The 14,710-nt window shown below is 50.0% G+C and overlaps 4 protein-coding genes across 4 annotated transcripts; 2 read left to right on the forward strand and 2 right to left on the reverse strand.

Moving 5' to 3' along the window:
• Positions 1 to 3,685: 3,685 nt before the first annotated feature.
• On the reverse strand, positions 3,686 to 5,742 carry BDP81DRAFT_466479 (ferric reductase like transmembrane component-domain-containing protein; the record flags this gene model as incomplete). Its single annotated transcript, XM_060594398.1, has 2 exons — positions 3,686 to 5,228; positions 5,291 to 5,742. 2 exons carry the CDS (start codon positions 5,740 to 5,742, stop codon positions 3,686 to 3,688), a joined length of 1,995 nt encoding a protein of 664 aa, XP_060437889.1.
• Positions 5,743 to 6,373: 631 nt separating this feature from the next.
• Positions 6,374 to 7,894, forward strand: BDP81DRAFT_455850 (uncharacterized protein; the record flags this gene model as incomplete). Its single annotated transcript, XM_060593105.1, has 3 exons — positions 6,374 to 7,028; positions 7,059 to 7,724; positions 7,806 to 7,894. 3 exons carry the CDS (start codon positions 6,374 to 6,376, stop codon positions 7,892 to 7,894), a joined length of 1,410 nt encoding a protein of 469 aa, XP_060437890.1.
• Positions 7,895 to 8,265: 371 nt separating this feature from the next.
• Positions 8,266 to 8,751, reverse strand: BDP81DRAFT_455851 (uncharacterized protein; the record flags this gene model as incomplete). The annotated part of the gene is made up of 2 exons (XM_060593106.1): positions 8,266 to 8,282; positions 8,454 to 8,751. The coding sequence occupies 2 exons, from the start codon at positions 8,749 to 8,751 to the stop codon at positions 8,266 to 8,268; spliced, it is 315 nt and encodes a 104-aa protein (XP_060437891.1).
• A 1,145-nt stretch (positions 8,752 to 9,896) lies between these two features.
• Positions 9,897 to 10,658, forward strand: BDP81DRAFT_271069 (uncharacterized protein; the record flags this gene model as incomplete). The annotated part of the gene is made up of 3 exons (XM_060582931.1): positions 9,897 to 10,086; positions 10,163 to 10,253; positions 10,331 to 10,658. Coding segments are annotated over 3 exons (609 nt in total), but the record flags the coding sequence as incomplete, so codon positions are not given.
• Positions 10,659 to 14,710: the final 4,052 nt, after the last annotated feature.

Consider the following 14,710-nt stretch of genomic DNA (forward strand, 5'->3'; position numbering starts at 1 on the left):
TCGCAGCGCATTTAGTCAAGCGATAACTGAAAAAAACATTCAAGGGGGTTTTAGAGGAGCTGGGATTGTTCCTCTGAGTGCAGAAAGCGTCCTATCAAAGCTGGATATCCGGCTACACACTCCAACGCCTCCAGCATCACTACCACAGACACCTCCGCCTTGGGTTTCAAGGACACCAAACAACCCAGTAGAGGCAAGCTCTCAATCCAACTTTATTAAGAGTCGGATCACTCGTCACCAAAGCAGCTCCCCAACCTCTATTTGCGAGGCTATTGAACGACTTTCTAAAGGTACAAGAGGCATCATGCACCAAGTAGCCTTACTTAAATCTGAGGTACAGATTCTTAGAGACGAGAATAACCAACTCAGTCGACGACGGAGAACTAAGAAAACACGCCTACAACATGGAGGAAGTCTTACTGTAGCTGAAGCAGCAGATATACAGTCACAGAAAGATGTGACTGCGCAGGTTCAGGAGGAAATGCGTCGTACTAGTGGTCGCAAACTGAGGGCCGAGACAGGTCAGCGACGGTGTGGCGTTTGTGGTCACCCGGGACACAATTCACGAACGTGCCAGTTTATTGAAGAGATGTCTGAAGATGAGGATTACGAGTAGTTTGAATTGAATTGATGCTGTTGATGTTGATATGGAAGCCAGTTTATCTCATCGGCGCAGTTTTGTGTCTCACTCGCTTGTCTGTCTCACTCGCTTATCATTCACGTTATATATACGAGGGTTAATATCCTACTTGTTTTAAAGAAGCAACTCTCGTGATCCTAGAAAAACTGGGAAAAAGAGACAAGATACTCCCGTGCTCCTATAGGCTAATTGCGCTCTTGGCCGTCCTCGGAAAAGGCTTAGAGAGACTTATTGCCAGACGACTTGCCTGGATCGTAGTTAAACATCGTGTTCTGCACGATCAATAGTTTGGAGCACTCCCTCTTCGCTCTTGTAGCGACCTTATCGTAGCGGCCATCCACGACATCGAGTGCGCCTAGCAAAGAGGCCTGGTTACCTCTATACTTATGCTCGATATAAAAGGGGCTTTCGATGCCGTGCTCCCAGGACGACTGGTCCGACGCCTCTACAAACAAGGATAGCCGGAGAACCTCGTACGCTAGGTCTCAAGCTTTGTTACTAGAAGGAGAGCAAGAATAAGACTTGATGGGGAGGTAGGAAAAGTCTTCGGTCTTGAATGCGGACTACTATAAGGCTTACCCGTGTCTCCTATTCTATTTATACTCTATATCGAACCTCTTTTTAAGCTAGGTATAGCTCGCTTAGGAAGGAAGCGATCTTGTTTCGGCTATGCCGATAACGTCGCTATCTTAGTAAGCTTAATATTACTAGAGAATAACTATGATATCCTAACTAAGGAATAGAAAGAAACCTTAGGATAATAGGGCGCGACGGAAGGAATTATTTTTGACCTTAATAAGTCCGAACTAATCTACTTTACCAAGAGACAAAAAGACAAAAACCTATTAATCATAGTAGGTTTACCAGATAGGAGGTATTATATAGTTTAGGCTATTAAAGAAGGCTCTTCTCTACGCTGGCTCGGCGTTCACTTCGACCGTAAACTTATATTTAAGAGTTACGTAAGAAACCTCTCCGTAAAAGTATATTAAGTAGTTAATGGACTATAGGGACTAGGGAACACTGTCTGGGGCGCGCCTACGTACTTACTTCGTCGAGCGATCACCTCTTATATATTATCTATTTAGTATTATATATCTAAAGTATGGTGGCCCGGCAAGAGCCGGATAAAGAATGGACGTACTATCTTAAACGGGGTTAGTAGTCTACTATACTAACTGGACGCGACGCAAACTAAAGCTATTAGAGCGATGGTCCCCGTATATAGAACTACGCCTGTACCGATCCTACAGCGCAAGGCGGCTCTACCCCCAGCAGAGGTGATACTGGATGCGAAGCTCCACACAGCGTCCACTAGAATCCATCGTCTGGACGAGCGACACCCTCTCCGAACGAGACTTAGGGACAAATCAGGACCAGACTCACGGCTACGACGAATGGTAAGCCTCATAAGTAAAAATACCGAATATATCGATCCGTTAGAACTCCCCCCTTGGGAGCAACTAGCGGACTAGCAGATAGCCCTCGCTAGGGTCGGCTATGAACCTAAAAAGACCAAAGAAGAACAGGCCCTCTCCTTTGTAGGTAGGATGGCAACTTTCTCTAAGCGGGATATTGTTGTCTATACTAACGGGTCCCAGATGTCGGACGGTAGTAATACCTCCGCCGGAGCAGGCTGGGTAGGGTACCAAGCTACACGGCAGATCTTCCGCGGATCCGAACCACTCGGCTCCCAAACTGAGGTGTATGACGCGGAGGCACATGCTGCGTATCACGGCCTGATGGAAGCCACCCGGGCTCCTACGGCTCGTATGGCAGATAACGTCCACATCTGCCTCGACAACCTCGCAGTCGCGGCTAGACTATACTCCCAGAGCACAGGAAGCAGCCAGGCTAGATTTAGGGCCTTCAATAGGCTCTCTTCCTCCTGGACTCGGAGACAAAGAGAGAGCTGGACAACCCCCGGCAGGGTTTATGTTTGGTGGTGCCCTGGGCACACGGGAGTACCAGGAAATGAAGAAGCGGATGCTCTAGCCAAGGAAGCCTGCAAACTAATCCCAAAATCACAACCACAGCCCTCATTAGCGCACCTAGAAAGGCAAGCTAAAGCAGCTGCCTTCCAAGCCTTTGCCAGAAAATGGCTGTCCCAATGCCCTCGGCAATATGCCGACCTCGAGATAATTCTTCACCCCAAGCCGCCCGAACTCCGCCTCCCTCGGCACTTACTAGGAAGGCTATACGCAGCAAGATCCCATCATGGAGACTTTGCAGCATACCACGAGAGATTCGCTCATCAAGATGCGTTGCTCAACTGCAGCTGTGGGAAACCCAAGACACCAGTCCATTTCTACTTCTGCAAGCGTGGACGCAAGGCTACACCGCGCTACCTCCGCCAACGTACGGCTAAAGCAAGCATTGATTTCTTGTTAGGTTCTGCTAAGGGAGCCTCTCTTCTATGCGAATGGATAGAGGAGAGTAATTTCTTTTCCGAAATTTGCCCGAGTCATTGAACAGGAACGTTAGGTGAAGACGGTAGCCTGTAATATAGTTTAGATTAGTATAGACCATGTCGGCATTGCGCCCGGCGGCACGTCCTTTTGTTACCAGACGTTAAATACATCATCATCATCATCATTAGGGGCTAAACGATCATTCTAGATCAGAATGATCCAGCGCAACCCAAGGGATAAAGCATATGTTCAGAATCAGGACTTGTATATAGGATGGACTCGAGCCGGGCTCTAGGACAGACTTTCCATAGCTTCTTCAGCAATTAACTTCGTATCAGATCTTATGATCGCTTTCAGCTATCTTCCCTGAGAACCTCTTTGACAAGACTACGATTGATCACCGAAGCCTTACCTACCTGAGACTATTCGACTACGTGTAATAATCATCCGGTTATTACATCCGGTTATTACATCCGATTACTACTGTTATCAGTATCGCAGCCTTAACTTCTGCAAACATACCTCACTACAACTAGCTGGCCGTAACACTACAATCCATCGCTGCCAGTATATTAGGATGTTTTGAGCTCTGATGTAATCAAATCACAGCTTCCCAACCCAGAGCGCCTCAATCTTACCAGCTAAAAGTTTCCACCTCTAACTCAAAGACAGTCTTGTGCTGCTTCCCAAATTTAACAACAACCTCCCGAGTAGAGTCGCAAAGCCCAGCAGGCCCACAGACAACGACGCCGACTCGTTTCCAGTCCGAATCAACTTCATATTGTAGAAGCGCATCAACATCCAGTCTTTGACCGACCATGACAACCTTATCATCTATGCTGCTCAGCATGCTTTCGAGGTCCTGCAACACGGGCAAAGACGTCTCTTTTAGACTCCACGCCAACCTGACGTTCGTGTGCGAATGTGTCCACGTGAGAAGACCAGTGATGCCGATACCGCCGCCAATTAGTAGTACGCGGTCGCACTTTAGGACCTCGCGACTAAGGTTACCGCGGTATGGGCCGTCAAGCAGCACGGGGATATTGTCGTGTTCTCGCAGCAGCTTTGTGATGCCTCTATGCTTCTTGATGTAGATGGAAAGGTAATCCGTACCCGTTTTCGCGCTTCTCTGGGACACCACTAGCTCCGGACCTTTGTGCATACCGACATCTTGCGAATGCGATGAAGCATGTCCTGATGCAGGTGAATGGTTTTGAGAACGCAACATGGCGGTATGGGTTATTGAAAAGGGGTGATTTTCCCAGGGTTTCAGAGGCTGCAGCGTGGGAAAGAAAATATACGCATGGTAACCAGGATCGGGCGACCATCTCACCCCGTGGATGTCCAGGCGTACGGTCTCTGGCGATAATTCGACGACGGTCGCCCGCGGAATGCCGTTTTTGATGACGCGAAACACCCGAACGAGGCGGTCGAAGAACCAGACTCCGCTCACCATGTAAAGCCACAGCTCGTACACGCCACTGAACGGTTTCCAATAGTAGACGTGGTACCAGCAGCCGGCCACTGTGAAGACGGCCAGAAAGATATGAAGCATGAGGAAGATTTCGTACGAAGCGCGACGAAACCAGACGACGCTCTGGAACAACAACACGACGAGACATAAGGTTGCGACGATGCCCCAAATCCAGTATGGCTTATGGACGTCGGCGTAGTAAGTCCCGAGGCTTACGTATGCCGCCAGAAGGGTGATGGAGTGTACGATAGCGTGCACGGCACACACGCGGGCAACCCAGCGATGAAGAACCAGAAACGTTGAAAAGGGCCAGTCCGTGATCCACAGAAGTACATTGTTGCGGGACGAGAACAGTACAGTGAGTGGGAGTAGGGCGAAGGAGATATGCCCGGTGCGATAACCGACGTAAGCCAATATCTCGGCCCTCTTGGTGAAGCCCCAGGGATGAGTTGCAGCAAAGTTGTTGTATTCGATGGAGCCCAATATGATGTTTAAAATGATAAACATGGCGATCCAGAGTCCTTGGCCCATGGTCGGCGCATTGCCAAGAAGGTACGGGAGCGGACGAATGTTGTATCCCGCGATGGTGGAGGGATATATGAGGTAAGGCTTGATCCTGTCGATGGCAGTGGTCACAAGAGGTAGATGATTCATGACCGAAAACAAAACTGGAGTTGCCATACCAACAGAGATGATGACGATACTAGAGTACGAGACTATAAGTAAGTATATGTCTATTAGCTGTATGCTGAGGCGCTGACTTACACGTAGGTAGACTGGATGGCCTCCTCCCAGTCGAAAAATACATCAAAGTCGTACTGATACGAAAAATCGATATCCGATATGAGAGCTGTATAATTTAACGTGTCGCCTGTTTCGAAAGTCCGGTTTGGCGGCTGCGTTATGTTGGCCAGCACAGCGCCGTACGTCCACTTGGGAGGCATGGTCGCATCGCCAGTAGCCTGGTCGGTCCAGTAGGCCTCGAGCTTAGAGGCCGAGACGCCAAATGCAGGACAGTAGCTGTTCATGCAGTAGGCAAGTGTGGAGAGGAAGGGAATATTCTCCGCAATGCATGGAGCCATGGGTGAACTCCCGTGCATGTCCATGCCGCCCATATCCATACTGCTGTCGTCCGGGCAGTCCAACGGGGCCGATCCGATGACAGCCCGACAGGCATAGGCACATGTCGGATCGTACCATGATTGACCGTAGCCCATCAAGCCCGTCTTGTAGCCGCTCGCAGAGCTCGCGAGAAGCGACAGAAGCGTGGCTCCCTGATAAACCAGCGACGGCCTCATCTTGGCAACCTTTGTAATGATGAAAGAATGCTTCTTCAGCTATTGTCGCGAGGACGAGGATCAGGATCGCAACACAGATGCAGAACGTTGACCGATGCGAAAAAGGATGCACTTTCCAGATTGTAGGCTGCAGCTGCTTCAAATACTCCGGAACAGCTATCCCGTGTCAAAGACTCTGAGTACGTGGATTGGACCGGTTTGCATCGAATCACACGCCACACATTACAGAGATGAACCAGGTATCTGGGAAAGCATTCTGAGCTATGCTTTTATCGGATATCCTTGAAGGAGATTATTGGTTGTAACATTCACTGAGACCCTACACCTTGCACCTTTAAACTTGCGCAAAACAGCTCACACAAGCCGTATATGAGCGGCATGTGCATTAGCGGCTGCTGTTGCTACCACTCATCCCAAGTTCATTACTTTACCAACCCGCACGCAGCTGGTCTCATTTAGCTGGGGAAATTTCTTTGTGAACTCGCCTGATCGGACCACGGTCCAAAACCATGGTGCATATACATTTGCAAAACAGCCGCAACTTCCAGTCATGAAGGTAATCATCGTTGGCGCTGGCGTGGCAGGGCTGTCCGCCTACCTGCAGCTGAAGAAGCTGCTACCCAAATCTACCTTGGAGGACATCCGTATCTATGAGTCTCACCGGGGTCAGCCGCCAGTGACGGGCGAGGCAAATCAACATCAGGTGCTGGAAACCGAGCCAGCCGCGCTGACTGACTCCGCCACAGTGGTAGGGAACATCATCGCGCTGACCCCGACGACTTTGCGACTTTTGCGCTACATTGATGAAGGTCTATACTATCTGTTTCAATCTAGAGGCTACCAGAACGAGACCTATCGCTTCCGAACCGCGCGAGGCCATTCTCTTGCCACGACAGCCACGGATGACGGCAGGAGCCCGCGTGAATACACCGTGTCGTGCCCGCGGGCCATGCTGCGAGACTGCCTACTGGAAATCGTCGGAGAAAACAATGTAAAGTACCGCAAGGTGGTTGCTGTACATCTGAACAATGGTGCTAAGCCCATTGTCCGCTTCGCGGACGGTCGAGAAGAAAGCGCCGACCTGGTGCTTGGCGCTGATGGCGTACGAAGCGTTGTGAAGGAGGCCATCTTTGAGCCGGCTGGAGATGCTACCCTTTTGTCACCGCATTACGAGCAAGGCTCTTCTATCTCCTTAGGACCAGTCCGTTGATGCTGACGTCTATAGACAACAACAGGAGATTCTGCGGCGTCGGCGGCTTTCTTCCAGTACACGACCTCCCGGCTTCGGTTCGATATAATAAGAGCGTCGTATTCACCTTTGGCCCGACCGGGTCATTCGGCTAACTACTCTGCAGCCCCTGAGGAACAAGGCATCTTGGGTTGGTGGTCCAACTGGGGCCAGCCTGATATCCCCCAGAAAAATGTGATGGACCCGAATGAAATCCGACAACAGCTGCGGAACCGCCATGGGGCCTGGCAAGATCCTGTCATACAGCACATTCTCGAAAACCCGAGCACAAATCGCGTATATCCCATCTGGACCACTGCCAACCTTCCCTTCTGGAGTGCCCATGGTGCGGTGCTATTGGGGGACGCTGCCCACACGTTACCAGCCACCAGTGGGCAAGGTGCCGGCCAGGCCTTGGGAGACAGCGTCGTCTTCTGTTTCCTTCTCGCCTCGTATTTGGACCGTCCAGCAACAGAGAGCAAAGACGCCGATTTCGAATCTCAAGCCATACAGTTGGCGGCCAAGGGACTTTACGACATCCAGGCTCCTGGGGTCGTTGCCATTAAGAGACAGTCACGCAACCTCTACCTCACAGACAAGAAAATTGAAAATATTTTCTTTGAGTATATCTATTACCTCTATCTTTATGTACTGATTCGCATTCCAATTCTTGGTGAGTTGCGCTATCACATTGTCTACTGGAGCTGAGGACGGCTTAGTATTCGTGATGCATCCTGACTGACTGCTTGCTCAGCTCGTCTAATCCTTGGCACTGTCTTCAGCCCCCCTGATGAAGCGGATTTGGAGGAGCAAGTCCAAAGATATCTCAAACAAGTCGATTGAGGCGATTAGACCACAAGAGTAAAGTTGCATTGCTTTTGGCAAGCTACATCAATACGACTTCCATGACAACAAGGTGATGCTGTTGCCCTTAGTTGCGATACACAAGATCGGTATGGACGTCAACTATTGCAGAACACAACAGCCGTTTGATCAGTCGTAAATTATCAGTGGCATGGTAATTTACCACTATGACTGTTAAATTCTCTTTCACAAATTTCATCCTGCGTTCCTGCTGGTGCGCGAAAGGCGACTACCTACGTTTCAAAGGGAGAGACGACTACGATTCAAGAAACCCGTGAACTGTTTCGAGGAAATGTCCCGTTTGAAAGTTCTTATTGATACATTCTGTAGATGATCGCCGTACCCATCACCTAACTGAGAGTTGATACTGTAGCGTTGCCAATCAAACGTAGTTTACATCCCCAATCCCTGGCACTCTCCATCCTTCCATCGTGGACGTCACAGATTGCAGTGGCCCTGCAGGTTCAGTTGGCTTCGATTCAATATGTCAGCAACCCTAGCATTCCTTTGCAAAGCGTGATAAGGATTCACCACCCACATGGCTTGCTGTCAAAGGTAAAGAGACGACCCTTGGTGTTGGACGCATGGGTGCCATAGGAACGCTGCATGTTCAACTCTTCCTCGGTCAGGATGGGTGCCTCAACACCAGCAGAAGGCCAGTTGACCTTCCAGGGCTGAGTCTTTTCATCAATAGTAAAAATGCGCCCCTTTGTGTTGGACGCATGGGTGCCGTAGGAGCGCTGGATGTTGAGCTCCTCTGGAGTCAATTTGACCGCATTGGCAGAGAGCTCGCGGGGAAACGCCTTCCAGGGCTGGGTCTTGGTAATGGTAGACATGGTGTAGATCAGGAGTGTCAGATGATGTAAGTGAAGAAGAAGCTTGGTAATGAAGTTGTCAATTTTCTGTTGAATAGACTGAGAATCGACGGGAACTTGCTGTTAGTTATATAGTTGTCGCCATGGTCGTTCCATACGAGCCGTCTGCTTCATGCACATCATCTACAGTTTGAAGGGAGCAAATGAGTGCAGTGAGCTCTCGGCCATTGTCACTCCCAGACTCAGCTTTGGCTACTTCAGTTATCGAGCCTGGAGCTCACTGGAGATGGGTGATCTAAGCGCCTGTTGAAAGTAGATGGCCAAGGCAAGTTGTCCCGCTGATCGCACATTATGGGGTTCCGCGAAGGAATTGTGACCAGTTTGATACGCTACTGTACTTTCGACTGAAAGAAAACATTAATCCAAACAGGCATGGTCGGTGGCGTGTACACGGTCGTCTTTGAAGGAAGTCAACACCAAGAGACTGTCCCAAAAACATATGATCCTACCCAACATGCTATAAACGTGCATACATCCTGATAGATTCGTCCGAGTTGGGCTAGGTGCGGCCTCTGAGAAATCCTTCGCTTGGAATATCAACCAATACCCCGCCCTCAGCCCCTTTTCTTATCCTCAAGTTGTAGTGAGAAACAGGTAACATTGCAGATGGCCGGAGGTTCGAAATCTTCGCAAATTGAGTCAAATACGCTCTACTCCTAGTTTCTTTGTGATGTTCAGATTTCAGGCCGCGCGAGACGCCACATCCATCTCGTACGTACAGGAGCGTAACGTGCAAATATCTTGATTGCCTTCAAGAAGACCCTTCCTCCATCCTCTTCACCCTGGAAATCAACTTCAGAATTGGCAAAGATATTGGCTTCCTGCTCGTCTCCTTCTTCATAATTCCATTTGCCTTTGACGACGCCTGTAAAATGTCGGCAGAAGTGATCTCTACACTCCGATACGCCAACGCGGACAGCGAGGCTCTCCGAACGGAGAAAGCCTACATATTGAACTACACGGCGCCACCGGGTCTCCCCAAAAGCAACTTCAAAATCGACTTCGTGCCCAACATCAAGATCGGAAACTTGCGGACCGCGGGTCTCGCCTGGGAAGAAAGTGGCATCCGGATTGCCAAACTGACAGGACCTGGCAGCCTTCCCAAAAAGGATTTTGAAGATGAGGCCAAGATAGAGAACTTCTATCTCCCCGTCGTTCATGACTGTCTGAAGAAGACATTGGGAGCAGAGGAGGCCTGCATTTTTGACTACATGGTAAGGCGCCGCGAACCTGCGTTTCCGTACCAGCCGAAGTCCAGGGACAATGCAACTCAGCCGGCGCTATCGGCTTATATCGGTATGTACTGCGAGCCCATCTCACGCGCCATTTTTCTGCGTGTGCCTTACTTTTATTGTGCGTCGTCGCGATGAAGACTACACGACCGACGAAATATCGGGGCGAGTTTCCAAGTATTTCAAAGACAAGGCCGCAGTCTATGCATCGCGGCACTACCAGATCGTCAAGTGAGTTTATTTCGCCGTATTGAGAAGCTTTTTGACAATTCTCGGCAAACGTCTAATTGGGGACCCACATGGAATAGTGTGTGGAAACCTCTCTGCGGGCCGCTGCGGGACTACCCGATGGCATACTGCGATGCCAAGACGATGGACCCCAGCATGGACCTCCTGACGGTTGACGAGGTCTTCCCGACGGTGGCCAATGAGGTCTACCAGGTGCTCTACAATCCCAAGCACGAATGGTACTATATGCCAGACCAGGGGTCGGACGAGGTGGCCATTTTCGCGGGCTACGATTCCGAGAGAGGCCAGGCGGTAGCGGTGCCTCACTGTTCGTTTGACCTGGGGGACGCAAGCTCGGGTGAGCAACGGGAGAGCATCGAGGTCAGGGCATCTGTGTTCTACGGGGATACTAAATAATATGCCAAATACTCTGTGGTCATCGAGTATCCCATTGACTGCTGCAAGACGCCAAAAAAAAAGGTGATCCACAAAAGTACCCACTTTTACCCCGCACTTCAATCGGTACAAAACGAAACATCATTTACCCCTAGTTATGTTTTTTTACCTACTATCACTACCAAAACCATCATTTCAACTAATATTACGATATCTTCTAGTAATTCTGATGCTTCCGATGCCTCCGTAGCTACCGATACCTCCGTACGGAGCAATATATTCGTTGAGCTCCTTCCCGAAGACCTTAAAGTCGGCTGTACTACCGACTATACGCCGGAGAAGTACGATAATAGCACAGTCCGGCCCCATAAGCCTCCGGCTAAGCCTCCGGCTAAGCCTGGCTTGCCCGGCTTTTTTATACCCTTTGATATACCGGCCCGGGACCGGCAAATACGGGACTTACCGGAAACGCCGATTAACCTTTTCCTTCCAATACGTTCCCCGGAGCCTTGTTAAGCAGTGGGTCCGGTGGACAAATGCAGCGCCGATATCTAAGGAGGGCCCTCAGCCTAGACACTCAAGAGTATATAAGTAGAAAAAGACCTCCATAGAAGAGGTATACCTCTTCTTAGGAATCCGTATTTATATGGGGATCCATAAGGAGTATGAACTATCAAAATACTGGGCAACTCAGCAAGAGAAAGAAGACCCTATTCATCCATTTACCCGGTTTATATCCCGGGACCGTTACCAAATACTATCCCGGCAGCTCCGGATATTCGATACCTCTAATTTCCCTAGTCAGTCTAGCCATGGCCAATACCGGCACCGGCCCCGAGATAATCCAATGCCGGATACGTGCCGGAAGGTTAACGGGTAGTCGGCCCATATTCAGGATACCGGGGACTCCTTCTATACGGCCGGCTCTGACCTTACCGTTAACGAGGCTATGGTCCGATTCACGGGCCGGTCCCTTGAGACAACAACAATCCCGACTAAGCCGATCCCGACTGGCTTTAAGATATGGATTCTTGCCCAATCAGGCTACTGTCTCCGGTGGCTCTGGCATATCCACGGAAAGGGCCCGTACGGGCTAGTCCCACAGGCCCGGCCAGCGCCGGATGACGAGGCGGCAAAGCAGGCCCTTTTAACGCCGACGCAACGGGTTGTAACGACCCTAGTTGCCCTACTTCCTGCTGCAATCTACCACGTCTTTTTAGATAACCTCTTTTCTTCTGTCCGGCTCTTTAGGGCTCTCCGGAAGCAGCAAGTCGGAGCTTCTGGCACCTGCCGGAAAGATAGCGGCATAGATAAGATCCTTATTACCGAGAAAGCAACTGAAGGACAAGATATCCCTTGGGGCAAGATACATTATATCCCTACTTTAGATGAGGAGGTATAGTGTTATAGACTACCTTCTAAGGATATCTTTATACTAATCAGTTATTCTAGGTTAACCAGTTCACCTGGAAAGACAATGCTATTATACTCTTCTTAACAACAGTCTTCCGGGAAGGCCAGGATATTATTCGGAGCCGGCGCCGGCCAACCGGAGATACTGCTGCAAAGCGGGCTACCCGGAAAGTCTTCGGCGCCGACGTCCAGAAGAACCTACCAATACAGGCACCAATAAACGAGTATAACCATAAGATGAACGGCGTTGATGTTAGTGACCAGATGTGATCCTATTATCAATGGGGCCACCCTATCCGGCGAGGGGGCTGGCAGGCAATTACTTGGGACTTCCTGCTAGAAGTGATAGTTGTGAACAGCTATCTGCTGCAGCTCTGGGGCAAGCCTAGTTGGCGATCTATTAAAATGCAGTATCAATGGCGGCAACTGCTTGCAGCCCAGCTTATCCAGCAGTTTGGACCATTAGCAGGAGGTCGGCAGAGATCTCGGCCTGGGCAAGCTAAAGATAAAAGGAATACCTCTATTCCTTGGCAACACCATACAAAGGGATCGAGAAAGGTTAATTCGCGGTGCTCTTATTGCAGCAGTAAAGGCGCATTATCTCGCCGAACTGCCTCATCCGAGATATCTGGAAATAGCCTTGCGCAGCCACGGCCTAGATACACAAGAAAGGGCTGCTTAGACTGCAATGTACCGCTTTGTATCAACAGAGATTGCTGGTACCTCTGGCATAACCAAGATAACTAGAGAATAGAAGTACCGGAAATCCTAGCTTATCATTGGATAGAGTATATGAAACCACAAGCCCTTATTGGCCGTACCCCGCATGGCGTCTTGCAGCAGTCAATGGGATAGATCTCAAGACGATCGGAAAGGCGTGGAGGGGGTTTGATTTTGTTGTTGTTCTATTTAACGCCATGGCGGCAGACCTCCCGGAGGGTATACGTAGTAGTTCGGAACGTGAGGTTCTGGGATGACGAAGTATTAATTACTATATATTGATCGATTTTGCGTAACGGTGTAAAAGGGAGATTTTAATCGGAGGTTAGGTGGGTTAGTCGAGGTTTAATTCGAAGTGGCCTATGCTTTGCCCTTACTCGCGGTCGAATTGGGCTTTTAATCCGATACCTATCTTGGATGATCAAGATTCTCTGACCAAATGTTTCCGTCTCCAACTCCTTCCCCCAAAGAAATCCAAACGTTCCCTACTCACCATTCTCCCCGTCTTCTTCCATGAGTTGCTCAAACGCCTTGATGTTTCTGTTTCAAAGCCGACAGTCCTCCACAACGTGCCACGTCGCCTTTCATTTCCCAACTCCTTTGAGAGCATTGTATGTTACACCCCATCGGATCATAACGCTCGCTTAAAGTAGCGTGTTATTACCTCCATAATCTTGAGTTAGCTTACTAGAGGGCTGCTACTGAAGCCAAGAGAAGTTACAACATCTCGGCCCCTCGAAAGGAGGGGATACACTGCGCTTACAGTGACGAGGCAAACGCCGAGAGCATAAAGTTGATAAGCTCCGCATTTCAAAAGATGCGAAAAATGGCAGGCCAGCGTTCGAGACACGACCTGTCGTCGCTGGTGAACGACTCGTCTTCTTCGCGGGACAGCAGATTGTGTGTCTCGTCGATGTCTTTGAGTCCCGGCGAGTAATGGTCTTCTCCTATGATGACGTCGGCTATAATGGCGGAAGGGATTTTCGCCTCTCGGGTTAGAAATATACTCCTTGCTGTGGCGCATGCGAGTCGAGGTCCATGCCGTATGTGCAGCCATGATGAGGTGTTGCAAAAGTCAGGAGTGATGAGAACGTGTGCAGGGCGTTGGAAAAGGCCTGCACTGGGGCCCAAAAACGGGCGTTCACGATCCGGAACTCTTTGAGCGGCTACATGCACGCGACCAGCGCACCCGCACGCTTGAAAAGCAGAGACGCTTTCGTGTCGTTGCAATCGCCTGGGTCGACAGAGAGGCGCGACTGCCGAGAATTGTAGCGGCGGCCAATGGCCCACTGAATTGTAGTTACTGTTGCAATGGCATCCGGAGTACGGAGTACAGAGCCCGCACACCCGTGGGCCGTGGACCCCTAATGTAAGGGTAGCTGCGGAGCAACCCACTGAGGCGTGGGGCATCGAGATGTGACGCATCGTCTTTCTTCACTTCTTCAGCGGCAGTCAAGCCATGCCGTCATGTGGGCGTCTTGCGGAGGTCTTCCGAGCATCCACTTTGGGTATTCATGGTCTAAGGTATTAATGCGTGATCTCAGAATCCACGCAGCTGCGAAAGTAATAAAAGCGGTTTAATGTATACCTACTGATCACCGAGAATCGGGCTGCCCGTATTAGACAAATGACGGTTAGTCAGGGTGGCCAGCGGAATATGCATATATGAGTGAGCAGAAAAGAGCGTCTATTCGTACTAAAGAGTGGATGGAATCACCACAGGCTTGTGGGCCTAATGCTATCCTAATAAGTCTTGCAGAGCTAGGACCAGGTGGAAATGACAGTCTGGCCTGTTTCGTGATGGTCAGACCATTCCGAATGGGTTATGTCCATGACTCGCATAGGAGCATGCATGGATTCTGTCAACAAACTACCCCCAGAGCCCCACCATAAAGGTAACCGGAGTGCTAGTGGAGTGCTGGTGGAGTATA

The sequence above is a fragment of the Colletotrichum phormii genome, assembly GCF_030913505.1.
Source record: "Colletotrichum phormii strain CBS 102054 chromosome Unknown BDP81scaffold_42, whole genome shotgun sequence".
NCBI lineage: Eukaryota > Fungi > Ascomycota > Sordariomycetes > Glomerellales > Glomerellaceae > Colletotrichum > Colletotrichum phormii.